Source organism: Cololabis saira, chromosome 8 (assembly GCF_033807715.1).
Source record: "Cololabis saira isolate AMF1-May2022 chromosome 8, fColSai1.1, whole genome shotgun sequence".
Taxonomy (NCBI): Eukaryota; Metazoa; Chordata; class Actinopteri; order Beloniformes; family Belonidae; genus Cololabis; species Cololabis saira.
This window is the reverse complement of record NC_084594.1, coordinates 15,744,016-15,771,100: the sequence shown is the minus strand read 5'-3', so window position 1 is coordinate 15,771,100 and position 27,085 is coordinate 15,744,016. Positions and strand designations below refer to the sequence as shown.

General features: G+C 42.6%; 1 protein-coding gene across 1 annotated transcript; it reads right to left on the bottom strand.

The window, feature by feature from the left end:
• Positions 1-2,546: 2,546 nt before the first annotated feature.
• Positions 2,547-26,496, bottom strand: slc2a1b (solute carrier family 2 member 1b). The gene is made up of 10 exons (XM_061726892.1): positions 26,097-26,496; positions 14,974-15,069; positions 10,613-10,773; positions 9,786-10,026; positions 9,542-9,704; positions 8,586-8,773; positions 7,393-7,497; positions 7,185-7,286; positions 6,884-7,087; positions 2,547-5,306 (listed from the first exon to the last, which is right to left on the bottom strand). The coding sequence occupies exons 1-10, from the start codon at positions 26,109-26,111 to the stop codon at positions 5,106-5,108; spliced, it is 1,476 nt and encodes a 491-aa protein (XP_061582876.1). The 5' UTR covers positions 26,112-26,496; the 3' UTR covers positions 2,547-5,105.
• Positions 26,497-27,085: the final 589 nt, after the last annotated feature.

The window sequence follows — 27,085 nt, the reverse complement described above, 5'->3', positions numbered from 1 at the left end:
CATGTAGATGCTGCCGTTGGATTTATTGGAAAATTTCCTCTTTTCCTCATCACACTTTCCTCTCTCAACACTCTTTCACGCTGACATTCGTTTCTCCGGACGAAAAACGTCCATCTTTCCTTGTCAGAATGTTTGATGGCGAGCCTCCCAAAGTGTTGGCCACTGAGCATAATGCCCCAGAGCAAATGAGGGTCGAGCCTCCTGCTCCAAAACTCCTCCACAGATTGTGAATTTTGTTTCATTTTCTACCTCGGAGGATGATCCGATTCTGCTCACGGGCAGGTTTTTTCCTCTCTCCCTCCTTAAAACAGTGCCAGCCACACAGAAAGCAGGGGGATCAGAAAGACCGACGATGCTGCTTTTACAGAGATTTCTCCCAGGTTTTCAGAGTTTGCCGGGTGTCTTATGTGGCTGCTTTTTAGTGCTCACTCTTCTCGGTCAAGCCTCTCGGTGTACATCTCATCTCATCAATATGTATGCTATTGATTGTTCTCCGTGTTTTGTTTAAATCATCAGTTTAACCGCTGTCATCTGTCTCGCAGCTGTAAGTCCGTAGCTCGTGGACCCGTGTGTGGGTTCACACATACTGTAGAACACAAACCGCATGTATAAAATATCAGCTTGAGCCATGCGATATTGATTCCTTGTACACTTACATAATCCAGATTTCAGTTGTATCAAAGCCTCGGGGCTTGTTTTCCAGCTTCATGATAGCTCTCACCTGAGTTCACCTTAGCAGTGAGAGTGATAGGAGTATTTGAAATGGATGCAGTCTGAAGGAAAAAGACATCCTTTTCAAAGAAAGAGCCTGTGTTTTATATCACCGATGCACACAGTGGGATTAGAGGAATAAAGAAAGCAAATCAAGCACGGGGGATTCCAGTGGTCATAAGGATTACACATGCATGGACCTGAGCAAATCGGAGGAAAATGGCTTAAAAATGCCTCGCGACTGGTGTCGGCTCACCTCATGTATTACATATCCCTCGCACCCCTGAGAATTTGCAGCCCCTTCCTTTCCCTTGAATGGATATAAAGAATCCAATGCATACTCACCGCTCCCCTACACAGAAACGTGCTTCTGAAGCGCTTGTTACAGCCCATCAAAGGAGAGGAGGGATTCGTATGTAGAGTGTGATAATAGGTGGGAGATATGAGAGCTGCGTGAAGGATCCTTTGTTCCACCTGGGGGTTCTGGCTGTCTAGGCCGTAATCGCTCATGTGGCAGGACATGATCAAACATATTCAAATGCTTGCATGTGCCAGGGCCTCTCCTGCATCTCATTAGTCTGTATGCGACTCTGCAACCTTGAGAGATGTTTAAAATTCAGAAGATCAAAATGCATTTTGGCTGTTTGCTCACCGATGTACGAGCTCTTTTCAACAGAACAGTTTAAGACCTTAAAGGTCACAGATGATGGATAATAATTAGGCTTTAAAGTTGGCAGGTGTGCTTCTCTGGAGAAAATAAATAAATAAAATAAAACAGCAACTGGTGCTGAAATTTAACAATTGTTAATGGAAGGGCACAAGTGAAGTGGTAGCCACATCTATCACAGACAGCTGGAAGGTACGAGGAAAGCGAGGCTGGATTCAGGTGTTGACGGACCTTGTCATTAATCTCAACTAAAAAAAAAAACTGAAAAAGAAGAAGAAGACCCCTCTGGCCAACTAACACTAAATCAGGAGGCATTGAGATGTGCAAAATGCTAATCTAATATTTCAGTTTTTTAGCATACATCCTGCATCTTCTTTCTTTCTTTCATTTTTTATAATTTTTCAAATGAAGGTTACTAAACTAAACGTAGTGGCTATATTACCGGTGTCCAGATTGCCAAATAATGGATTAAATGAAAATATATGACCTGGATTTGTGTCATAGACTTGAGTTTTGTGTGAATGCTGGTTTGAATCAGGGAAATTGTGGTTTCAAAGGTATTTCTGAAGCCAGGCAATCATTCCTGGCTTCGTGTTTATCAGCTGAGCCGTTATCAATCAGAGGCGTGTCATTCATGCGGTCACTGGTCAAGGACGAACTTTATCGCCGCCATCTTGGACAGCTCCATCTCGTTCCAGCAGTCGTCTATGTTGTTTCTGCACTACACTGGTGTTAGATATCAGTCAGTGACTGCAAATAAGCTTTTGATCAAACCATTGTTTGTTTTGTAAACGGCTGTCATGACACCTTGAATTCATAATTTGCCGTTACCTATTTGGCCTTTTTTTGGAGCTGTTCTTAACCGTATTTGGACAAAGAGGAGTGATATTGAGGAATCTTTTGACTCTCAAGGTGCCTTAACTATGTTTCTATCAACAATGTATTAAAGTAACTTCAACTTAAGTCAATAATATTTCATCAATCTCAGGAGTACATATTTGATTTGCTTAAAATCTAATTTATAATAAGTCTATGCATTTATGCATTACTTTGATGGTGTCACTTTTGGCTCCAAAAGCTGCACAGATTCAAAGCTCCTACTAAACATTTATTTCCCTGCGAGTATGCTGGATTTACAGCCCAGCCTCCTAAATAAAAATGCGACAGATTTGTACTCGTGACTTCTTTTATTCAGGCAATAAACCATTTACACACGACTGGTGAACCATTGACAGCATCATCCAACTAAACACGCCATTCCTCAATAAAGCTTCCACATTCCTTCGCCCACATGCACACGTCTCGTATTGCAAATATTACAATATGCTTTGTGCACTAACATGGAAACATTACTCAATCCCTACATATAAAATCTAACATTTAATCATTGTAAAATTATGAAGCTGCAAAAATATCTTGTGTCAAATCAAAAGGGAACAGAAGAGAGTAAAGAATCTAAAAAGATGAAGATGTACAACTCTACACTGTTAATAATTTATCTATGAAATTACAAAAAAAAAAAAAAAAAAACGTCTAAAAGTTAAATATTTGATATATTTGGAGTGGGTGAAACTAAAGTGTGTTTCATATTTACAACATCCCGTGTCTTTAGACCACCGACCTGCGTCCTGAGACTTCACAGGCTACATTAAAAAGGTTCAATGCCCGAACAGATTTGTGAATCTATATACAAAAAAATACAGCGTTTAAGGTTAGCAGAAGGCATCAGTCTGTGTGAGTAAGGGCATGCTCAGGCCACTATGCGATTTTGCTGGTGAAGATACACAAAAGCTACATAGAGGTGCAAAAAGTGGAGGTTACAGTGCTTTTTTATCTAAAAGTCAGTCATCAGATGGCAAATCCGGCCCTTTTAGTAACCTAGAAGATACATAAAACTGACAACCAAATCTGGAATGATTAAAAGGCTTTCTGCTCATGGTGTTGAATTTGGATCATGTCTTGATCTGTTTTTCTCTCAGAGATATCCTGTGTTCATAAAAAAATATATAACGGGTGTGAAGACATGATCCAACTCCAGCCATCGTCATCTACTGACATAATAGCGATTCCTTCAGCAGTACTTGTTAAGCCTCTCTAGGAAGAAAGCTGACGTGCTGAGCTTTAAAAACAGAAAGAAAAAGAATGAACTAAATTGACCTCAGTGTTTTGAATCAGAGACATATCACGGTGGAGAATAAAGTGCTGCTAAAAAGAAAACTTTCCTCAAACAAGGCCTCTGAAGGTAAGACAGGTTCCACGACAGATACAGCAGTGATAGACAGCCATTTGTGCAGCAAGGCAGAGTGGATTTTCTTTTCTTCTTTGTGCAGAGTAAATAACATGACCTCAAGAGAGGAAAAACTTGCACAATACTGCAGATTTTTTAGTACTGAAAGGGCAAAACCCAACCAAACCGGCCACGGCAATGAGTGCCCACTTACTAGGACACATAATAAAAAACAGGGACTGCTGGGAGTTTCAACCAAGATGATAACAGTCATTTAAGTCCAAAAGATTTCTTTACCTGCTGCATTTCTGTCACAGAATAACTGCATGCGGCTCCCGCTAAAGGCTCCTCCGAGAAATACGTAAAGAGAAGCTGCGCTGAGCCCCAACAGTTGGTGCTTTAGTGACACAGATGTCTGGTTTTGTTGCAGATGATTGAACGGTTACATGTTTCATGGTAGAAAAATAATTATTGTTGTGTGCAGCAATATGACACTGACTTGAGAAGATACAGTACAGTTCCACATTTCAACACAAACGTCTCTTTAAAAAAAAAAAAAGAAAAAAGGAATGGTGTTAAAATACAGGAATGGAGAAACTTCTCTTCTCTCATTTTGACGCGGTATTGGCTTTTTGACCAAATATATATTGTGTAAAAATGGACATTTTAGGTGTTAAATGTGTTTTAAAAGACAGAATGAGAAGAAAACAAGTAACAAATGTGTTAAAATTGTGGATTTTCTTAAAAACATTCAAATCATCATCACATTTGAGCAACATGTCACAGTTTTTGTGGTCAGTAACTTACAAGAGTTATATAAAAATATAACACGTCGTTTAAGGGGAGCGTTTCCACTTTTTTTAAAGGAAGTGCGCCATCTGGTGGAGAGAGCGAGTACTGCCGCGCAGCATCTGTGGCGCCAGAGTCGACAGTGATACAGAATTACAGTTTTATCAGGGGGGAAATTAATCGATTAAAAAAAAGCCACCAAAAATGAAAACTATTGACGCACAGTGGACTTAATTCTATAGCAACAGCAATCTTTCACCAGATAATGTCAAGCTCACTGTGAAGTAACAGCACAAAAAAACAGGATAAGCAAATATCAGTAATATACTCAGTGAAAAAGTCATTAAAAAAAGGCTGGTTGATTGATGCAGACACACCTTTTCCTTCTTTAAATATATCTTTATAAAATTAAAAACCTTCCCCATCCATCTTCAACTCCCCTCTCAATATCTCCTCTTGTTCAGTTCTTGTTTTTTTTGTTGTTGTTTTTTTTTTATTGCGAGACACGGGAGGCGCAATGGAAGACGTGGTTTTTAGAGAATCTCACGCAGGTCTGTTCTGTGTTTGGTGGCGACGCTCCGAAATGTGGTGACAAGAGTGAAAATTATTCTACCAGTGGATCTGTCTACTACGTCTAGTTAGTAGATCCCTTCCGGCTCGCTCTCGGACTGCCAAAGAGTTTTTTTGTTAGAAAGTTTTGGGAGCAGTGGCTCAGAGCTGGGAGTCGGCGCCGAGGCTGTTGAGCTCCTCCGGCGAGTGCTTCTCGCCTCCCGTGCCGGCGCCCTGGCGGAATCCGGCGGCAATGTCGTCGAACGTCCTGCCCTTGGTCTCCGGCACTTTGAAATACGTGAAGACGAAGAACACGAGCAGCAGTATGGTGAAGATGATGAACACGTAAGCGCCGCACGCCGCCTGTGAAAACACACAACAAGGAGAAGAAACGTTGAGTGGCATCGCTCGTGTTTGTCAGGGATTTGACGACATGTTATTTTGAGGAGGTATCTATCTCAAAAAAGCACTGGGAGTCAGAATCTTCGGTCGCAGGACTTATTTTTATTGACACTGGACAAGCTAGCAGGGCTTTCAGCTATGCTGCCCCCTCTGTTTAGGATGAGTTGCAAAATTGAATAATCTGGTGTCACTTGATGCTTTTAAGGTCCTTCTGAAAGACTTGGAAGCAAGTACAACTGGCTGTAGATACTTTGACTGCTGATTTGTTTGTGATCTGTATTTCTGATTTGTTTTTAACTGTGTTGTTATTGTTTGTTTGTGCAACTTTGTGTTTGTGTTGCTGCCTGTCTTGGTCAGGAATCTCTTGTAAAAGAGATTTTTAATCTCAACGAGACTTTTTTTCCTGGTTAATTCCTGGTTATAAATAAATTATAAAATACAATTTCAAATTAACACAGATTTTTTTAATTAACTTTCTTGAAAAAAGGGGTTTTGTGGAACGTGTACATTCAACTGAACCAGTGGCGGCTCCTGATAAATTTCTCAAGGGGGGCAACTGTTGCGAAGATGGACAAGATGATCCACAATGGGTAAAATAACAATAAATAAAAGTCAGATAGTGAACTTACAGTGTTATATTGCATATCCACATTACCCGCTGATACCAGCTCCGGTTAAATCCGCGATTGTATGTTTTCCCGCTTTTTTTGTCACCTGTTTGATATTTAAATTTGGTCTGGGGGGGGGGGGGGGGGGGGTCCCGATTCTTTTACAGCCAATTTATTTATTTATCCACATTATTTCTACGTATAAACAGTAATTCCCTTCAGAGAAACGATGGAGTTGCCTGAGTTGGCAGCCATGATGACACAGGTCTTTTCACAAGCGAGGTACGTATTGTCCGAGCACGCATCGGTACGTATGACGAAATCACGTTAGGGTCAAAATTTTGGAAAAAAAGAGTTTCATCATGCAAGTCTATGAGAACGTCTGGGGCGATTTTGAATGTGACCAAATTCGCCCCAAGGCTTCTGGTTGGAAAGTGACATTCAGGCTGCCTGAATGCCACTGTGGGATCAGCAGCATGAATCTAGTTGCTGATTGGACCATAATATTAAGAGTAAGGACGCCAAAATAAACTGCTTTTTTTCTCTTTTTTTCCCCGTGTGGATTAGGGAGGACGATGCACTTTCGCCCACTATGGGCCAGCCGCCCCTGAACTGAACCCCAGTTGGGACCCTTTGATCGTGTGCCATTTATTCTTATGATACATTTTTGGAAGTTGTGCTACAAACTGGGATACAAACTCAGACTCCGGTAGTTTTTTTGCAGCACAACAACAGTGATGTGCTTACTGACCAGCTGCCGACCTCTGATGTTGTTCACGGATCAAAATTACCTCAGTCTATCAGCGTGGGTTTTTTTCCTGTCTGTATCTGATAACCAGTATACTTAAAAGTTTTGTGACTACTTGGAAGGAAAGTGCTGCGGTTGCTGCCCGGTGGATCCCACTGGGAGCACTGTGTTCCTGCACTCACCTGGAGGTACTGGAAGCCCATTCCCACGATGAAGTTGGCAGTCCAGTTTGAAAAACCGGCAACAGCCATAGCCGAAGGCCTGGGCCCCTGCGAGAACAGCTCGGCCACGATGAACCAGGGGATGGGACCCGGTCCGATTTCAAAGAAGGCCACGAAGGCGAAAATGGCCACGATGCTCAAGTAGGACATCCACTTGAGTTGCTCCTGCGGAAGAGAAGAGATACGGAGACGGCGTTGAGCGTAGTGCTCACCGCGGCTCCGGAGACTTTGAGGTTGACGTTGGTGGGGACGATGCACCTACCTGCAAAGCCAAGGCGATAGTCATGAGGACGGCAGAGAACGCCATTCCAAGAAGTCCCAGGAGGTGCAAGGACCTGCGTCCTGCACGCTCTACGACAAACAACTGAGAAGAAGAAAAACAATTAGACAACATGAGCAAAAGCGACTTTAAAACCAGATCTTTTGCCAGAACAGACTGAAATGCCTTTATATGAAACATTTTCACTTACGGATACGACAGTGAACGCGGTGTTAACAACCCCGGCTCCGATGGTGGCGTAGACCGGCTGAGCCACGCCGGCCTTCTCAAAGATGTGGGTGGAGTAGTAGAAAACCTAGACAGCACAGCAAAGTTGACATCTCAGTATAAGTGTGGGAAAAAAAGTACTGTATTTTCTGCACTATAAGACGCACCTAAAAGCCTTTCATTTTCTCAGAAACTGGTGGTGCGCCTTATATGTGATCATTACGGTAATTTCTGTTACTGTAGTCAGGGGGATTGTGGGTACTGTAGTTGGTGTGAGCATTGGATGCTGCACTCGCCCAGCTCTTCTATTCCAACACAGAAACAGATTTCGAGGGATTCGGGGATGGGGAATGAACTGGAAAAGTTCTCTGAATGAGGTTCAGAAAGTTGCTTTCTATTTTGTTAATAAAGTTTTACTTACAATACTTTTCTTGTTTTTTTTTTTTTTGCATTTGCTGTAACATTTTGTAGCATTTCCTGTAGCGCAGCTCCATCAGGTAGATACGTAACTCAACCCCAGCCACTACAGTACAGTATCATACCGTATATTCCGTGCGTCTTATATATGAAGAGAGTTTTAAAATAGGCCATTTATTGAAGGTGAGCCTTATACAGTAATCCCTCGCTATAACGCGGTTCACGTTTCATCGTCTCGCTGCTTCACGGATTTACATTGTGCATTGTGTTCTGCATTCTGATTGGCTACACAGTCTCCCCGCTACCGTTCTTAAATATAACCAATGGTGGCATGTCGGTTTATAATAATCTCTTTGCCCAGAAGAAAAAAGAGCAACAACAACTACCCATAACTGTGTTCTTCTCTCGAAAAAACACACCTGCACCGCGGCTTTAGAAGAAAAAGGCGCTGCAGAGCGGAGTCAGCATGCAGCAGCAGTCAGAAAAGCAATGAAATACGCATGAGGCGGTGCTGATCTCCGCAATTTGAAGCCTTGTATAATAATTGTAAAGAAAACTAAAGGTTACTACTTCGCGGATTTCACCTATCACGGGTTCTTTTTGGAACGTAACCCCCGTGAAAAACGAGGGATTACTGTAATACGATGCGCCTCATGGTGCAGAAAATACGTAATAGTTCTGCTTTTGCTGTCTGCATCTCCTCCGAATATCCAGCTTTCGGATCCGACAAAGTGATAGAGTCTGGGGTTGGATACTCACGGCATTGATGCCGGACAGCTGCTGGGAGAGCTGCAGGATGACGGCGATCAGGAGGGGCTGGCGGTACAGCGTGGAGCGGAAGAGCCCCGGGATGGTCACCTTCTTCTCCCTCATCATCTGCCGGCTCTCCTCCTTCATCTCCTGCATGTCGGCGCTCACGTCCGTGGTGCCTCGGAGCTTCTTCAGCACTGAGCCGCGACAGAAACAACAATCACCGTCAGAGGAGGGCTTCGGTTCACCCTTGCCCGTCGTCTTTGTGCTGCCGTCACTTAGGAAAACCGGGACGCTTTCAATAAACACCGATGGCATTAGTGATGACTCTAAATAAATGACTTTTTTAGGAATTAAAGAGTATCTGACGACATCACGACCTCCTCTCTGTTATCCTGCACTGAACTAATAACATTTTGGGAACTTTGATAAAACGGTGAATCCCTTCCTCTCCTCTGTCATCTGATAACAAGCCCCTCAAATACGTTTCAAAGTGCTCTCATTTACACAGTGTGACTTGTGCATTTTATCTTATGTAGAAATAACTGAGAAATGAGGCACAGAGATCTTATAAGCACATATCATTTAGAGCCAGACTGCAAAAAAATGATGTGCTGGCTGGTTCATACGCTTCATTAACTTCTCAAACTCTCTCCTCTGGCGTTACCTGGCAACAGCGCTGCTGCATAGTGGTGCTTTGCCAAAAGTTAGTTCCTTAAACTTAACTGCTTATCAGATTGTTGCATCTTAAATGTTGGAGAAGTCACTGCACGTCTATGGGAACATTTTGAAGTTATTAATGAGTTTACATTTTTATGTAAATGAATTGCACTTCCAACAAATAAACTTAGCAAGTCTCAATGAGGCTTTGTCAGACTGGATTATTTTAGGCAAAGAATGAAGAAATACTAGAAATAGAACTTCATCAAGCTAAATAAATGTGGGTTTTATGTGTCTGATCCCACCTGCTTTGGCCTTGTTCTCCTCGTTCTTGTTGATGAGCAGGAATCTGGGGCTTTTGGGGCACAGGGGCAGCAGGATACACTGTATTATCGCGGGGATGAAGATAAAGCTCAACAGGAGCGGCCAAAGGTCATCGTTGCCCATGATCATCTCCAATCCAAATATCTAAAACAAACAACAAAACAAATCAATCAAGCGAAGCGTGGTGGGGAATCACAACGCCGGCGGCGTCGTCTAGCCACCGACCTGCGCAATGAGGATGCCGAGGACGATGCCCAGCTGGTGCAGGGTGCCCAGGGCGCCGCGCAGGGCCGTGGGCGAGACCTCGCCCACGTACATGGGGACGAAGCCCGTGGACAGGCCGGAGTACAGGCCCACCACGAAGCGGCCGGCGATGAGCATTTCCCAGGAGCCGGCCATCTTGGAAAAGCCCATCAGAGCGGCTGCGATGAAAGACAGAATATTGGCGATGAGCATCGAGTTCCTCCTGCGGACATAAAAAAAAACCAAGAAAAAAACAGGATGAAGTTACATTTCAAAAAACGTGACATTAAAATGCAAGCAGCTTCTAACAACCTTGGAGCAAATTCTCACCAATTAGCTTCTACTACTGCTATTACTGTCATTTAGCAGACGCTTTTATCCAAAGCGGCTTAAGGGCCCACGTTTTTTTTTTTTTTTTTTTTTATCTTTGTTTTTTGTTTTTTTTGTCTTTGCTTGTTTGCTTGTTACTTGTCCAATATATCCATTCTTTTTCTATGTTTGAACCCAAATTATTTGTTTTGTTTTGTATAAAACCTCCTGAGTCGAGGGTAAGCATAATAAGCCTTGGCTTCAGCCTATACCTTTTAGGTGCCATTTAATATATTGGACCTTTTTTTTTTTTTTTTTATGTTGTATTATGTTGTATCCAAATGGACCGAAATAAAAAACTCAAAATAAAAAAAAAAGGTGGTTTGTTTTGGTGCCGCTCTGTAGCCACTCGACTACCAAAGCCCCTTCTAGATGAGGAGAACCGACCCGGGGAAAGTCTGCCGCGCCATTTTACTACTCAGGACAATGTTTCTGTTTACCTCCCCAAGCGGTTGACAAAGAGTCCGACGGAGAAAGAGCCGAAGATGCCACCGACGGAGAAGATGGCGACGGAGATGGACCAGATGGCCTTGAGGGAGTTTTCGGTGATGGGCTCCTCGTAGCGGTCGAACCACGTCGTGTTGATGAAGTTCTCGATGATCTGCCCAAAGAGACACACATGACTCGTACGCTGTGAAACGGCATGAATAAAACCCAGCTGGAGCGGAGGATTAAAGGTGAAGAGTCATCATTATAAAAGTGCTACTTTTTATAAAATGGAGAAGATAACAGCATTTATTAATCATATATTGGAGAAGTTCACCTCATACTAGGGCTGGGCGATATGGACCAAAAGTCATATCTCGATATTTTCTAGCTGAATGGCCATACTCGATATATATATCGATATTTTTTCTGTGCCATAATTGGGGTTTCCCCCAAAGCATTATAGCATAGCATCTCTGTTAGCTTCAATTTTTTTCTGAGGCAAACCCTTAAAAAAACAGTCAGTTTTAATACAAAGCCTCGTGCCAAATGTCACACAGGTATTTATTAACAGAGGTCTGCACAATATCAATGTATAAAACAAATGAAATAAAAATAAACTGCCTGCATATATAGAATAAAAATGCTTCTTGAATAAAATAAAACAAATATCCCTTTCCTGCATAACAATTAAATTAAAATACACTGTACAATTAATACAATGTAGACAGTAACAGGGAGACTGAGGTTGACAGTTGTGCAAATCTCAAATAAAACATTCAAGTCAATTTGTCACAAAATAAGCTATATCAAAATCATAAAAAAAAGCTATATCGATATAAACAATATTGTCTCGTACCATATCGCGTTTGAAAATATATCGATATATATTAAAATCTTGATATATCGCCCAGCCCTACCTCATACTGGGAAAATTGGGTCAACTACGTCACCACCCACAGGCCTGATCACTCCCTACTTTTACATAGTAGTTTTTGGTGATTTGTCTTTCTTTTCATTGTTTGGACATAAAACAAAAAATATTATTCTGACATTTAGGACGGACAACAGATGTGTGATGTATGCATACATGATGTACCGGATGTGAATGTCTAATGCTGAATGTCAATAAAAAGAAATTCTAAAAAAATAAATAAAGCCCTACTTGTCACAGTTGTAAACCGTTGTCATGGTTACACAAATACCACCGATCATGTGCTTCCTGTTGGCGGCGTGTCGGCCAGCTGATGGCAGCACTGCAGTAACCATCCCTACTTCCTGGATGGACCAGGAAGTTTACCCGTGTCATATTTCTGACGGCTCTGTTGATAAACAGGCCCAGGAATGCTGGTGACGGTGCAGAGGCAGCGACGCCCGCCTCTGTTTACGGGCGCGTCACAGCGACGCTCCTCTGGAGTGTCGGTCTGCAACCCGGCCACCCCAAATTACCCCCCACCGTCTGTGTTTTGAAACTGCTGGCACTCGGGCTCATGCCAGGGATGATGGTGTACTCCGGATCAGCCAGGGGGGCGAGGGAGTGGAAAAAAAAAAGACTCCGACTCAGCAGTGTCCCGGCGGAGCGGCGGGGACCCGGTGGACCACGGAGCCCGGGACACTATCGCCTTACGCTCACAAGACCCCCCCCCCCGTGATATCACAAGCATGTTATCATACTGTACCAGGTCCGTGACCTTCATCCCATCACTTCTACCCTTTTGAAGCGGCTTTATTTAGAAGAGTTTGATCATGTGCGAGCGGCCGGGTGACATAATGGACTCAGAACAGCTGAGGAGCCGGCTTTTACAACCATTTTTATGGATGTCTTCTTCTTCTATGTTCCTGCTTCCACTTCTCGTCTTTTAAGTTGCATCTGGCCCAATTCATAGACTCTAAATTCCCCCACCTACTTGTCAACTGTGAGTGGTTTTGAGTGGACACGCAAATCAAACAGACTGAATAATTCGCCTCTTTGTGCTGATATGATGAGATTAGAGGACAATATGCCCCCTTCACCGGCTCTAAATCTGCACCGTGGACCTTGAAAAGCAGCACAATCGTCTCCTGTGTTCTCCCCGGTCGATCTCGCTAAACGCTGCACGCCCCAAAGCTCCAGCTGGCCGTTTGTGTTGGTTGGCGGGCGAACAGGTTGTCAAGGTAAGCACTGATTTAAGCACGCAGAGGGAGTTTGTAATGGACAGCACTATTGTTGCACAGCAACAGCAAAAGGTGGGCTTCATCCGACCCGTCGTTTCTAAAATCCTTCAAAAAGCTGACAGTTTTTAAGAAACTCGAGACCTGAATAGACAAATGATTAAGAAGTTCTCATTAATAGCTGCAGAATGTGGATTTTGACCATCAGCTCGTAACTGGTAATACAGAGCTGCATCTGGGAGTGCTGATCGGGAACGCGTGCATGAGGAGGAGGCCGAGGAATGGAGGAGGACAGGACAGGACAGCCGGAACCAGGCCCTTGAAAAAGAGTATCTAATCTGCGGCGGAGTACAAGGCCTGCGTCACCGGCAGCGGCGGCATCACTGCCGTCTCTATCACGCGCAGGAACAGAGGGAGGAGGCGATAACCGCCAGCTTCTGCTAAACGATTCTGTGATTCGGTGAAATTAAGAGGCTCATTGAAAGGCCCTTTCCTCTTGTGAGGGAGGACGACCCCCCTGCTGGGTACCGAAACAGGGATAAGGAGTCGAGGAAATGGATTCCCACAAATCCTGTAGCATAATAGAGCTGAGGTTCAGCGTCCCGGCCGGTCCGCAGTCGCACACCAGGCGCTGTTGTGCCCGTGCAGGGAAATGTACCTTTAAAACTCAAATGCAGAGATTTTATGCTTCATATGTGGCTGTGAAAAGGTCCTGGGAATCCCCAGATGTCGCCTTGCACTCTGGACGCTGCTTGTAGAAGTGATGCATCCACATTTCCAATAGGGCTGGGGATCGATTCAAATGTCAAGAATCGATTCAATTCCGATTCTTAAGATTCAGAATTGATTATCAAGATCAAGATTTGAACTGTTTTTTGAGCTGTTGCATGAATTATATGACTGTAGTTATGCAAAATATTACTACTAGTATTACTTTGAGATTAAACAGCAAGTATTGGCAGCTAATGATGCTGTAAGGACCAATCAGCTCCCAGAATGCTGATAGAACTGCTTTCAGAAACATCGTGTGGGTCAGAATTACCAAACAGATCCAGAGCAGCAAACAGAGACGGATGAAATCGCTTTTATTTTTTCCCACATTCCGTTTTTATTTGTTCCATTTTCGGTGTATTTTGGTTTTTAATTTTTGAGCATTTGGTTTTTAGCATTTTTTGCAAATATAACCCCAAAACAGTATATAAAGTAATGAAATATAGACAATTTATGCAATTATGACCTAACACTTTAATGTTTTCATACCTTTAAACATATTTAAAGGCAAAAATATGGCACCAGTTATTTTCGTGTCCAACAAAACATTCCTTTTTTGGGGATAAACAAAAAAATAACCAAAAGTTGTAATGTAATGATGAAAAAAAATACATAAATAAATAAAAACAAAAAACAAAAAAAAAATAAAATAAAAAAAAATAAAAAAAAAATCGATCTTTAGACATATGAATCGATTTTTAGGAATTAATATGAGAATCGATTTAGAATTGGGAAATCGATTTTTTCATCACAGGCCTAATTTCCAAGCAGTCTCTGCTCTCTGGTTTTTTGCTTCTACCTTTTGGGCTCGTCACTTCAACGGATAAAACCCTTTTTTTTGGCACATAATAATAGATATCAGAGGAGGCTGAGTAATTTACAGTAACTGCCAAAGAGCACGGGTCAGACCCCGGCGCGCCGAGGCCTCTGGGGAAGTCAGCCATGGCCCGTCTGGCTGAGCATACCTGTGATCTGCGGAGCCTCGGCATGGGGGGGCTCTCAGACCAACGCAGACACCAGTTATGTACATCTGAGTAGATGTGGACATTCCTCAGGAAATGAGTGTCTTTGCTGTACCTGTCTGGTAATAAACCTCCTCCTCGAGGATTTGATCCAACTTCTTTTTCATGATTTTGCTTCGCTGCAGGGATGAGTTACTGTCCACCCCCTGCGTGTCATTACTTCTCTATCGCATTGCCTTTTTTTCCCAGAAGGCAGCTGATCGGGAGGCAAACCATTTTTGGACAAGGCAACTCTCTTGTTTTTACTGATGTCAGCTATAATTATCTCAACGCTTAATCCAAACTTTCCCTTTTTCTGTCCTTATCTCAAATTGAGCAGAAACACGAGCAGCTCGCTCTCTACTTGTTATGCCCAGCCTGTTCGGGAGGCCCGTTTGTAAAGCAAAGTGGTGCGTTTTACCTGCTAAGCTGACGAGTGAATGTGCGCTCACCTTCTGAGGGGCGTTGATGACTCCCGTGTTGTAGCCGAACTGCAGGGAGCCGATGACCGCGGTCCCGACGGTCATCATCAACGGGAACGTTATTTGCTGCAAGAGAACAAAGAGCAGAGGTAATGTCATCACTCAGGATATCTATTTGGGATCTGTCAAGCGACCCAAGCTCACTTGTTTGTGTGTGCAGATAATAAAGAGTGCAGACAATAAATTAAACATGTGGACGGTGAGGTTTATTTGGCTAAAAGATCTCATGAATATCAGTTTACAGACAAAATATGGAAATAATGCCAACGTTTGGGACTAAAGTATTCCTTGTCTACCAGTTGTACTGACTGTGTTTTCTTTGTTGGGGGTTCTTTCTCCACTTGGCGCCGGGAAAAGTGTCTTCCACCTCTATTTGTGTCTACGATTTACACGATAGCTGTAGAATGGTTCCTCCTTTATCTATTTAAACAACTACATGTCATTTTGCTCAGCTAGAGGTTTGGCTGGTGCTGTTCACGTTGTCTTGCTTCAAGGTTACATTGGGAAGCTTAGTAAACCTTTTCTCTCCAACATAAAGAATCACTCTTTGTATCAGGACGGATACCAGAGCGATTTCACGAGAGAAGTTTAGCAGTGAATCACTACGGCTGACTCAACTAATATTGGGACCTTGTGGGAGTAAGAAATAAACGATGCCACCAATTGCACGGCTAAAGGCCCCTAACTTCTAATACTAAACCAACTCCAATTCAGTAAAAAAATAACATAATAATAAAAAATAATGGATATTTGCATTGCAGTGCTACAAAGTACTTGACAAGGCAGAGAATTCAAATCCATTCAGTTTCAAAGGCACCCAAAAGATAAAAATTAAACACCAACTAATACAAAGCTAATAGCTTTATACCGTAGTTAAAAGTTAAAATAGCAATAATAATAATTCCCAAGCTCAGGAAACCAATAAATTGCCTCAAAGCTTTCCTGTGATACAATCCCCACCCTGAGCAAGCACCAAGCGACTGTGGGAAGAAATAACTCCCCTTAAACTTAATGGATTTAGCCGCAAACCAAAGACCCAGAACATTAATGTGGGCAGTAAAAATGTTTGCATGTATTTCATTTAGCTATTGTTGCACATAATCCTGAATATGTTTGTTTTTTAATGAAAGTAAAAGGATTCATTATTCACAATGATGTGGACGGTTGTTAAGGGCGACGCTGATGGCTTCAATCAGGTCCACTGATATTATTGTCTGTGTTCATGATCCTGTTTTTACGGAGGTAGTTTAATGAACAACTATTTTCCCAACTTGACTGTGTGTCAAATTCATGTCATATGAGAGGTCTAATGTGCTTTTTATAGATATTTCCTGTGAGCAAAAGGAAGGGACTTCTAGGGAATATATCCCCTATGTGATGACCAGATCTGCTGCTCGCAAAATACCAGGAAGCTTTCTGGTGTAAATGACTGTAACAAAGAAGTGGTGTGAATCATGCTGAGCAGGATTGTTCCTGTAAAAACGTTAAAACATATCTGTTTTTGGGGAGTAATGCAGCTTTGCAGCAGAAGGTTAGGTGACAGCCCGAGGCTGCTCGTCCTGTCTGGGAGGAGGAGACGGACTGCAACATACCCAGGACGGTTTACTGAGTTCTTGGTATGAGGAAAATCCGGTATAATCTACAGGCCTCGACTGAGCTCAGACCTTAATACAAAATAACACATACAGCAATGAAGATCTGATTCATAGCTCACAAGGATGGGGACAACTTGCTGCAGGGCGACACTGGTACCTCGACACAGGTCCAGACTGGACCCAGGTCCACTGATGTTATTGTCTGTGTTCATGATCCTGTTTTTACTGAGTTCATTTTAAGCCTGAGCTCAGCGGGGCCCCGTAGCTTAGTCAGGATTTTCCTCATACCAAGAACTCAATTAACCATTGTGGGGTATATTGCTGCATTATTCCCTTACAAATTGCAGATATTCCAAGTTAAGTTGTTGAGAAACAACCTCAAAGTGCTAGTGAGATAAACATTTGCATCAGAGGTGCAACTATTTCCTCATTCACTGGTCTAAAGGTGCAGCCTTTACAATCTCGCCACCAGATCCAGAGGAATAATCTTCTTTTTTTACGATGCTTTACACCAGAAAGCTTCCTTGAATTACAGTAGATAAACCGTAGATCTGGTCATCACAAGGAAAAATACTTCCTTAAAGTCTCTTTCCTTTTGCTCATAGGAAATATTTATAACAAATTAGACATGATGTTGTGTAATAAAACATGTTTCTGACGTGAGAGCATCACAAGAGTCTTAGCAATGCATCAAACACATCCTAAAGATATTATTGTGGGAAGTGCTAAAGTCCTTTTTCATGCTCAGTTTTTAAAACATCATTATGTTAAAGAAAAAAAGTCATAATACGATGGTGAATCACAGCTATAAGCATGCAAACATGGCCAAGTGGCCCAAAGTGTGCCGAAAAGACGATGCCTTGAAAAAGGTCTATGACCGAAACGTTGGCCTAATAAACAAGTGTATGGTGAGAAGAAGGTGTGCGGGAGTTTTGTTTTTAAATTTGGCTGCAACTTTCCTCCTCCGACGCACCTTTCTGCAAATCCGATGTGCAAAAAGTTTTCCACTTCGGATATTCCGGCCAAACCTCATGCTCAGTTTTTAAAACATCATTATGTTAAAGAAAAAAAGTCATTATACGATGGTGAATCACAGCTATACGCATGCAAACATGGCCAAGTGGCCCAAAGTGTGCCGAAAAGACGTCGCCTGAATGCTTACACAGCCCCAGACTGCACTGTTGACACAAACGAGGCTGTGTTTGTGGTTTATGTTGCTGTGCTGAGGCCAAATTCCCCTGAGGAAATCCAAATTCATCAGACCAGACAGTCCCCTGCGTTTGCACCGCCTTATGATTTGGAGTTTTAAAAAGTGATTTTGTGAATTATTATCGCTGCTGTAAGCTCCAACCGAGTCCAGGTGGTCCTCCTTCGTTAACAGTAGGTTTCAGTTGATAGGATATGGTCTGATACAACAGTGCAAGTAACCACGTCGATGATAAACGGGGTTCAGTGAACATTGTTCTTTTTTTGAAGGACGTCCATCAGTGTTTTTTAATGGCAATCTGAAGTTGGGCTATAAAAAATAAATAAATAAAAAACTTCAATGGAAATATAACATTAAAAAAAATGATAAAAAATAATAATAATAAGCCGCAATTGTGCAAAAATGTCATTTGCATGCAGCGTCTGCTATTATTACTTTAATTTGATTTCATTTCTGGTCAGCCACCATTCTTCTGATACCAACACAAACTCAGCTACTTCATCAGCTCCAAAAAAAAAATCATGAAAATCAGCCCAAGAAGCATTTTCCATAAATTTCAATTTGTTTTGCAACTGGATGGAACCACCGCTGTTCTTTGGCCTCTTCTAATGAGGTTGTGTACTGGGTCTTCCAGATAGGATGGGATCTGTGTTGCTAGATGACCAGGAAGTGCTTAGCAGACATTAACCAGTTTTCTTTAGTCTCACTGTCTTTCTACCTGTCAGTAAAAAACAAAAAAGGAAACCATAAACAAACCTTTTGTTTCAGGTCGATGAGAGACCAGCGACAGCAGAGAAGAACAGGATTTTTTCTGCGAGTAGACATCATGGCTGCTATAAACAAGAAGCCGGAGCTTGAAGACCCTCCCTTACCTTTAAGGTCTCCTGTTTGGGAATATGGAGGACCAGAACTAACATAATTAAAAATAAAAGCAGAAATATATATATTTAGTTTTTCTTTTTCCTCATACATGCATTCCTTGTTTTTCCATTCCCTCGTCTCTTCTTTTTACTTGACTGTATGAATTTCTGCCTCATTATGCAAATGAGGAGGCACTTCTTGGTCCAGCTCCTCTACTATTGGTCAATAAGCGGGAATGATCCTGCTTCTTCCTGTTTACTGACCAACGTGGATGTCAATAAGGGGTCATCAGGCCAGGTTAGATTGATTAAATGTTTTTTTTATGAGTCATAAAAACAACAGACACTTTGATCTGTGCTCGCCAGAAGTAATCGGGGTTGTCAACCTGCAGGTTTATTTTTAAGTGTTTGGGACTGCGATCAATATTATAGACGTTAAAAAAGGTCAGACGAAGCCGACTGATGTCAATGCGCTGAAAGCAATAATGCTGATAAAAGTTATTTGTACTGCAGTATTTATCGGTGGACAAGAACAAACAGTTGCCTGTTTATACGTCCAGCACTTGAAAAGCAGCATTATCACTCATTCGGAGGGATGTTTGTGTGCTTTCAGGGGTGTTAGCTCCAGCTTTGCTCTCCTGAGAGAAACATTAGGTAAATCCGTAGTTGGTTGAACCAAAAGAGTTACTTTAAAGAAGCTTAAGTGATCCTTGGATCCTTTGTTCAGACTTCTCCTTCATGGTTCTGTCGTTTCTCTCCAGACCTCCCGGGGAGCAACTCTGAGTTTAGGCTTCAGGTTGACTGTGTGGGACTTTTAATAAAAGATACAGAACAAATGGCTCCAGATTTCACCCTGAGGAACCATTTCAAACGCTTATGAATGCTCCTCTGAAATATCAGCAAAGTGCTGCCAGCTCCTTTTAAATAGGAGGCTCTTTGTGACTGAGTTCCTCCTCTGCATGATGAACAGGGGAAAATTAGGAAACAAGACTTTCGTGACAGTTCTGAGATGCAGTCATGGCTACAGACCTGTTCAGTATTTTTTTTAAAAGGCTCGACACTTCCAGACCGGCCTTCCTTCTCCGAGCCAATAAGGTCTCCTGTTATCGGGGTCACCAAGTCCGTAACAGCCCTGTTTGGGAAGCGTTTATAAACCCTCTTATACACACTCGTTTCGGGGGAGCCTCGCTCCGAACGGAGCCGAACGCCAGCGCTGTCATCGTGCAACTATGAGGAAAAGAGAAGCTTCATAAACTCAGTTAAACTCCAGCTGCTTTTTTTCTGTAAACAACCAAATCCTGTCCCCCCTCCCAGCCCCCCCAGGGAAAAGTCATCACCACCGTCTATTTAAAAAGCGTACACCCTTTGGGGAATAGACATGTTTATTTGCATATCTCCTCAAATGTAGATGTTTGAATCCAGCTGCAAGTGGTTGCCAGGAGTCAAAGGGTCTTCTGTGAAATCTTCACCTCCAGCCTGCCAATCCGGCCTCAGCGCGCACACACATGTACAGCTCTTAAAAAGAGTCGTCCGGCATTTAAAAAGGCAACTCTTTAACCCTGAATGAGAGCAAAGAAAGATGTCCAAGAAGCAGGTGAGATTTGGATGCTTCCCTGAACTCAGAACTAAGAGGAGCCACATTTGACACCACTTCCTCACTGGAAAAACAATGAAGTCCCACCCAAAAGAGCTATTTGACGACAACAACAGCGAGACGGCCGCCGGTGACCAAGCCTCCTCTTCCACCTTGGCTCTCAGGTTACACCCCGGACATGCTCTACACAGCCACGGCTTTCAGAGGTGTTTACATGTCCAAAAGAAGTCGCTGCTTCTGTCATACACCAGCCACAGTCACACCAGTAACTGCCACAGAAACGAGTTTAGAAAAAGATGAGCTCAAAGTACAGCAATATCCTGCCCCTCCTCCCACAAACTGATATTATATCAAACCTCCTGGTTTCCATCCATGAAAAAACGTTCCCCCTTTTGCATGTTAAAGGTAAAGATACGACTCAGCACCCGGGACATTTCTGCAGACTCATGGCTGCGGCCTCCCAGCTTTTACTAAATCAACAATAAAGGATGACCATGTCACGACAGCTCATTAAAAAGGGATAAAAAAACTAACAGCATACAGTGTGACTGGCTGAATGGGACGAGAGGAGCTGTGCAAACAAATACACGCCCACAAACTCTACCATGCTCGTCCTGTTCTCCGTCACGTAGACGAGACAATTCGCTTTCTGTCGGTATCACCATCGAGCCCAGTGAGGGAATCAGGCAAAACCAGTTCCCCCAAACTGGAACGTGTCCGACCGCAGTAGCTACTATAAACGAGCAGCGAACGTTTCACTGAGTCAAGCTGGTCTGTACATCTTAAAATAAATAAAAGGACGTCGCTTTGAACTGGTGTTTGAAGGGAAATCTGGGTTCGACGACAACAGATTGTCAACAGGAAATAGAGAAATGTGCAAACCCCGCTCTGATGTGGGTGATGGTAATAACCTGCATAGAGCACTATGCCGCAAAGCAAATAAGTACGTCATTTTTTTCTAGTAATGCTGCTGCTGATACCGCTAAACCGCTAGTCCGCTAAAATGTGGAGGCGAAGCTCGTAATAGCGGAAGAGGCACCAATATCCTCACTTATCTGGAAGCAACAATACAAAACAAGTCAACTTTTTACTTCAGTACATGTAAATTAACTTAAATTCTGGCCTAAATAAAAGATATAAGTTACAATATAAAACATAAGATAGCATTATTAGCTCTCTCGTGTAAATACATGTGACTGTTGAAGAGGATCTGCTGTCAACAGCAGAGCTGAGGCGCTGCAACTTTTCTCTCTGGTGGGACTCAAATGCAGCATGGTTTGAAATGTGGGTGGGACTAGAGATGGGGAGGTTGGATAACTTTAAACTGAGCTGGGAAACGTGATTTAGCAGTACTCTGCAAAGTTGTATAACATATTTTCACCAAATAAGGGTGATGGGGTTGTGTTTAGCACAGATAATGTGCTTTTATTCTAAGAGTGTGTCACAATAAGTCAGTTACTGAAACACTGAAGCAGTTTGCAGTTTAAAACATAGTTAAAGGGAGTTATGCAATGTTGCAGCTCTGTGAGAGGTGCAGCATCTATGAGAGGCAGACTTTTATGTTTCCACTTTGAATAAGTAAAACCGTCAAAAGAATGAGCAGACGGAGGCTGTAATCGGGCTCGTTTCAGTTCCTCCCTGCTCGTCTGCAGCAGATGAATGTCTGGCCTACACGGCTCCCATCACGTCCCCTCCACACGTCATCTCTTCGGTCTCAGCTTACACAGCTGTTGGCAGGCCAAAGTGTGCCCTCCTCCTGCAAATGCTTCATTATGACAGTACATCCTGCACTCCTCGCGAGGATACTTTTTCAAGAAAACTGTTTGTGTTTTAGCCCTTTCGGAGGAGGACGCGTAAAAAATAAAAAGAATCCCCAAGCAGCTGAAGCTACAGCTCAGTTACTGTGAGAGTGCACGAAAGCCTTCAAAGGAGCTGTTGTTTTAAATGCGCCATGTTTGAGCAAATGCATTCTTCATCTTTGGCAAAGGAAAGAGTCAGATGATGAAATATCAAGAAGCATCAAAGGATCTATAGAGTAATTTCATTAAAGATAAAGTGAACTTTTTTTTGTCCGTCCAAAAGCTGCGTAAGTCTTGAAAGTGTCCCGTGCAGCTCCTGTTTATTATCCATCTCGAAACAGTCGAGCAATAAGACAGCTTATATAATGCTTGTTTGCCTTGTGTGCAAGATTGATGCTACATCAGCTTTGTACTGTATATACTCCCACTATTTACTCCCGGTAAACTTCTCCAAAGTTCTCCAAAAGCTTATCTCTCCGGGTCAGTGGCACCTCTACCAGCCGCAGATAAAATGTATTTATAGTTGTGCTCAGGGGAATGAGCAGGAATGAGATGACTCATTTTTATTTTGCATAGAGGCGGCTTGTTTACACTGCACAGTACCTTTAAATTATAATCATATTGGTTACAACGCGTGGTGGGGGTGGGGTGGGGGGGGTTGTTTACGCAGTCTTGTTGATGAAAAGATACAAATGTTGGACAGTTGGACAGGTCTGAGAGGAGAGAAACTTCGCTTCTCATTCAAAGCGGTTCCTCCCTTTTCGCTGATGACAAATGCAGGTGTTTATCATCACCTTGAAAGTCATCGAAGTATGAGCCGCCCAGTATTTCAGGTAGCTAAAGCTGCATACCGGTGGTATACCCGCATACACCTTGCATGATGCATTTCGGTCACGTGGATCAAGGTGGTAGTGGTGGCGAAACCACCCGAGGGTTAGTAAGGGCCACTTCCCTGTGCAGAATGTGAGCATTGCTGTCGTCAAAGTACCGTCCCTAACCCAGGGAAGTGGAGATACAGGTGGAAGGACGAGTTTGCTCCACCTGTGAGCAGGTCTGCACAATCCTGACTGCACTGGAACCAGCTCACAAAGCATGTGCCTGGATGTTTAACCCTTAGTGTGGACCAGTTTCTGTGTTAAAAAACTCAGAGAGAAGCATATATGAGGGTCACAGGGGTCAGAGACACACATGCAGGCTCAAGGACTTTTACTAATGCTAATTACCGTGCAAGCGGCTCCTGTCTGGGGGGTTCAGGGCCGAGGAAGCCGCTCGCAAAACCCGAGACGGCCAGTTGTTTTCTACTTTACCTCCCAGAACGAGGCTAAACGATAAAGAAAGTGACATAACGTGCGGTCTGGCCTCCTAAATCTCCTAAATCTCGCAGCAAAGCCTCATTATGCCTCATTACCACGAGGCTGACAGTTACATTAGAAGACATAGTGAAGGGAGTTAGTCATGCAGATAAAAGCAAGTTCACTGTCATAAGACAGACAGGAGCTGGCAGAGGGCTGAAAGGCAGTGGATGGAGGAATTAAGCTCCGATAATTAAGGTTGGGCAATACAACGCTGTCTTTTTTTTCTTCTTTTGGCTTCGGGGCCCTGATAAAAAAGCACCTGCAGCTCATTAAAATTGTGAATCAATCAGTCCAGTTTGGTCCCATCCCATTAACATTATTCTTTGCAGAGTTTCGAAAAGTTTTTAATCAAATGTTTTTCAATGAATGAGGTATTAAAAAGGAGAAGCTGTGTAAGTCCACATAGAGTTGAACCAAATATCCTGTGTGGCACAAATGCAACCACACCTTTCTCTAACAATGGCCACTGGTATAAACAGAATCACACCCCTAATACACATTAACTAACTCTGTGAGGTACAAACACCCACTGGAGCTTCCATCCGCTGTATCTGGGCATACATGCCACACTAAATCCAAGCCAGGTTGGAAAATCCCGACCACGAGATGTTGATTAGTCTCTGACCAGCCACAGACGCGCACAATCAGCTGAGGGCAACAAAACACAAAGAGGGAGCTCAAGGCTTTAACACCTAGAGCTGGCGATTGTGCATTTCTCTTGTTGAGCTCTCGCTCGCTCTGGAAATTTACTGCGTCACTGTCGGAAAGTGGAAACAGGGGGGAATCATTCCCATCATGTCCACAACAAAGCAGTACAGACGTGAAATAGCCAAGGGAAGGACAGCCAGGGAAACATTTTCTGACCATCGTGTCACATTTGGCCGCCCCGCGCTGCTCCACTGGGGTCTTACGGGGACAGGAGCGAGGGAGTCTTCTGGCTGTGCTGCATGTAAAATGTGACCGAAGGACGACAGCAGAGCGGAGACGGGATTATCAGGCAACAGATAAGACATGTTTACTTCCCGAATGAGAAGCATCATAATCTATAACTCAAACTTTCAGATGCATTTGGTGCGCCATTTCCACACAGTCACAGTCCTCTGATATGATGATCTGTTCAAATATTTTGTTTTGTCTCCACAGCAGCCGAAAACAAAAACAAAAGCAGAAGCTGATAATTTATCTGGTGGATTGACGAAGTGTCACCACGCTTGATAAAACATTTGTGAATACGCTCCTCACGTGAAAATGCGCTTCTTGTGCCTATATCAACAAATATACGAAGACAAATGGTACATTTCAAGGCAGCATATTAGACTCTGAGAACTGATGGGCGTCTTTACCCGTGTTCTCACATAATAATTGATTAGTTATAGAGATAATTGACAGCTCATCAATATAATTACTTTCAGTGACAAGCCTGCAGCACTTTTTTATTTCTTACATGTTAATGCTTTAGTTACAAAAAAGTAATTGCTATTGGTTTGCTAATTTGTTTGCAATAGATCAAGCAGTAACCTTTTGTCATTAAAAACTACCAATTTAAAGTTTCAGCTCCTAAGTATAACGATTTCAAGCGTTATTATGCTTTTCTTGGCTGAAATTATGTGATTTTTCCATTTTGTTTGATTGTTTTGTATTTTGGGATACAAAGTCTTTACATTTTTTTTATTTTAGGATCTAAAGTCTTTACACTTTTGTATTTTGGGATCCAAAATCTTTACATTTTTTTTTATTTTAGGATCTAAAGTCTTTACAGTTTTGTATTTTAGGACCTAAAGTCTTTACAGTTTTGTATTTTAGGACCCAAAGTCTTTACAGAGTCATGCCTTTTTCACAACATCATGTCGATTTTGAGACAATGTCCTCATAAAATAAAATTAGAAATTGATAAGGATGAAGCTCCATGAACACTTTAAAGAGTTTCCTGTGCTTTATTTGACGCTCAAACAAATAAAACGTGGTCACACCACGGATCAAGATGTTTAGGCAACGCTATTGTTTATGTATCGATCTACTGACGTCACATCTTCCTCTGAACAGCAAAACCAGCCGAGAAAAATGTAAATTGAATTGCATTGAAAGTGATGCGTGAATATTAGTTCAAAGTTTTACTTGGCAGCAGGATATTACGAGTAGTTTGAGTGAAAAGCCCACTGTGAGTGTTCAGTGTTGCATCACATCCCCAAACACGCGCGACGTGACCAGCCGCACCATCCTCCCTGTGACGTAGTAATAAGCGGAAATAAAACACTTAAAACATGAATTTACCGGAATCCCGACCTCATTATAACACCAGGGATACACTTGTTTAAAAAAAAAGTTGATGTTTACAGCAGATATCCGAGATATAAGTCCATGAATGGGTTTAAAGGTGCGTTTAAAGGTGTTCAAGTAGCGCTTTTGTAACAGGACAACAAAGACCCCGCAGTTAAGGCTGATTTATAGTCCCGCGTTACACCAACGCAGAACGTACGGCGTATTGTGCGCGTCGCCTGCGTAACGCCGCCGTCGATTTAACGCAGACCATAATTCAGCCTTTAGACACATTTCAGGATGCGGCCACATGTGAGACAGATTCGCTGCGTGAACTCGTTGAACTCCTTTAAACGTGGAGTTGCAGCAGCATCAGAGACAGAAAAAGGTTAAGACAGGACTGGAAAAACCGGGTTTGAATGCCTACCTTTCCCGAGTCCATGCTGGAGTTTTTGTCTGTTTTGTCTGCCTGTCGTTCGTCAGAGTCGCCGGCTATGAAAGGACTTGTGCGTCTTCCCCTGGTGTGGTTCAGAAACCAGTCATCTTTAAAAGTCTTGATCTCGCTGAAAACGCCGTTTTTCTTTTCTTTTCTTGTGTTCTTTCTTTTTTTTTCAGGGTAAAAAGTCTTCAGAGGCTTCAAATGGTCTTTGCGCCTCTTTTTCTCCTGCGTCGTCTTGGACTGAGAAGTCCAGCAGCTTCTTCAGATCTTCACGATGAATACAAACGTTCCAGCATGCAGATGTTCAGTGGGGATTATTACACCTGTCCAGCCTGGGAAATAAGTGAGTCAGAGACACGACTTGAGCACGACTTGATCTCCTTTTAAATAAGAGAGCTGACGAAAATGTTGCGGGGCGGGTCCGGATGGAAAAGCCCGTCCCCCTGAGCCTCCAATGAGCTGTGACGAGGCTTCCACACACCCACCTCAGCACGGAGGCTTTTCAGGCGAATTACACTGCTAATGATTGATGTAAAACATGTGAAATGTCAGAATGATCAAAAACATTAAACAAAGACAGAAATGTTCAGGTTTCAAGTTTATAATAATAAGATTTGCATTTTATTTGAATGTTAAATGTAAATCTACGGACGCGTATTTGAGAAAAAAAATCTGCTCTGTTTTTCAGAATTAACGAGATAAAATTTTAATTAAAAAAAAAAGTGCTCTGTTTTTCCTGAATTAACGAGATAAAATTTTAATTAAAAAAATAAATCTGCTCTGTTTTTTACGGAGCCCCTCTCTGGTGACATTTGAAGAAAATAAATTAATGCGTAGCCACGAGATAATTAATGCGTGGCCACGAGTTATTAATGCGTGGCCACGAGATAATTAATGCGTAGCCACGAGATAATTAATGCGTAGCCACGAGATAATTAATGCGTGGCCATGAGTTATTAATGCGTGGCCACAAGTTA

Coding starts and splice junctions, on each gene's coding strand:
- slc2a1b (XM_061726892.1), bottom strand. Junction 10,027..10,612: donor TTTGTCAACCGCTTGGGGAG/GTAAACAGAAAC, acceptor TTATGTCCGCAG/GAGGAACTCGATGCTCATCG. Junction 9,705..9,785: donor TCGGCATCCTCATTGCGCAG/GTCGGTGGCTAG, acceptor TGTTTGTTTTAG/ATATTTGGATTGGAGATGAT.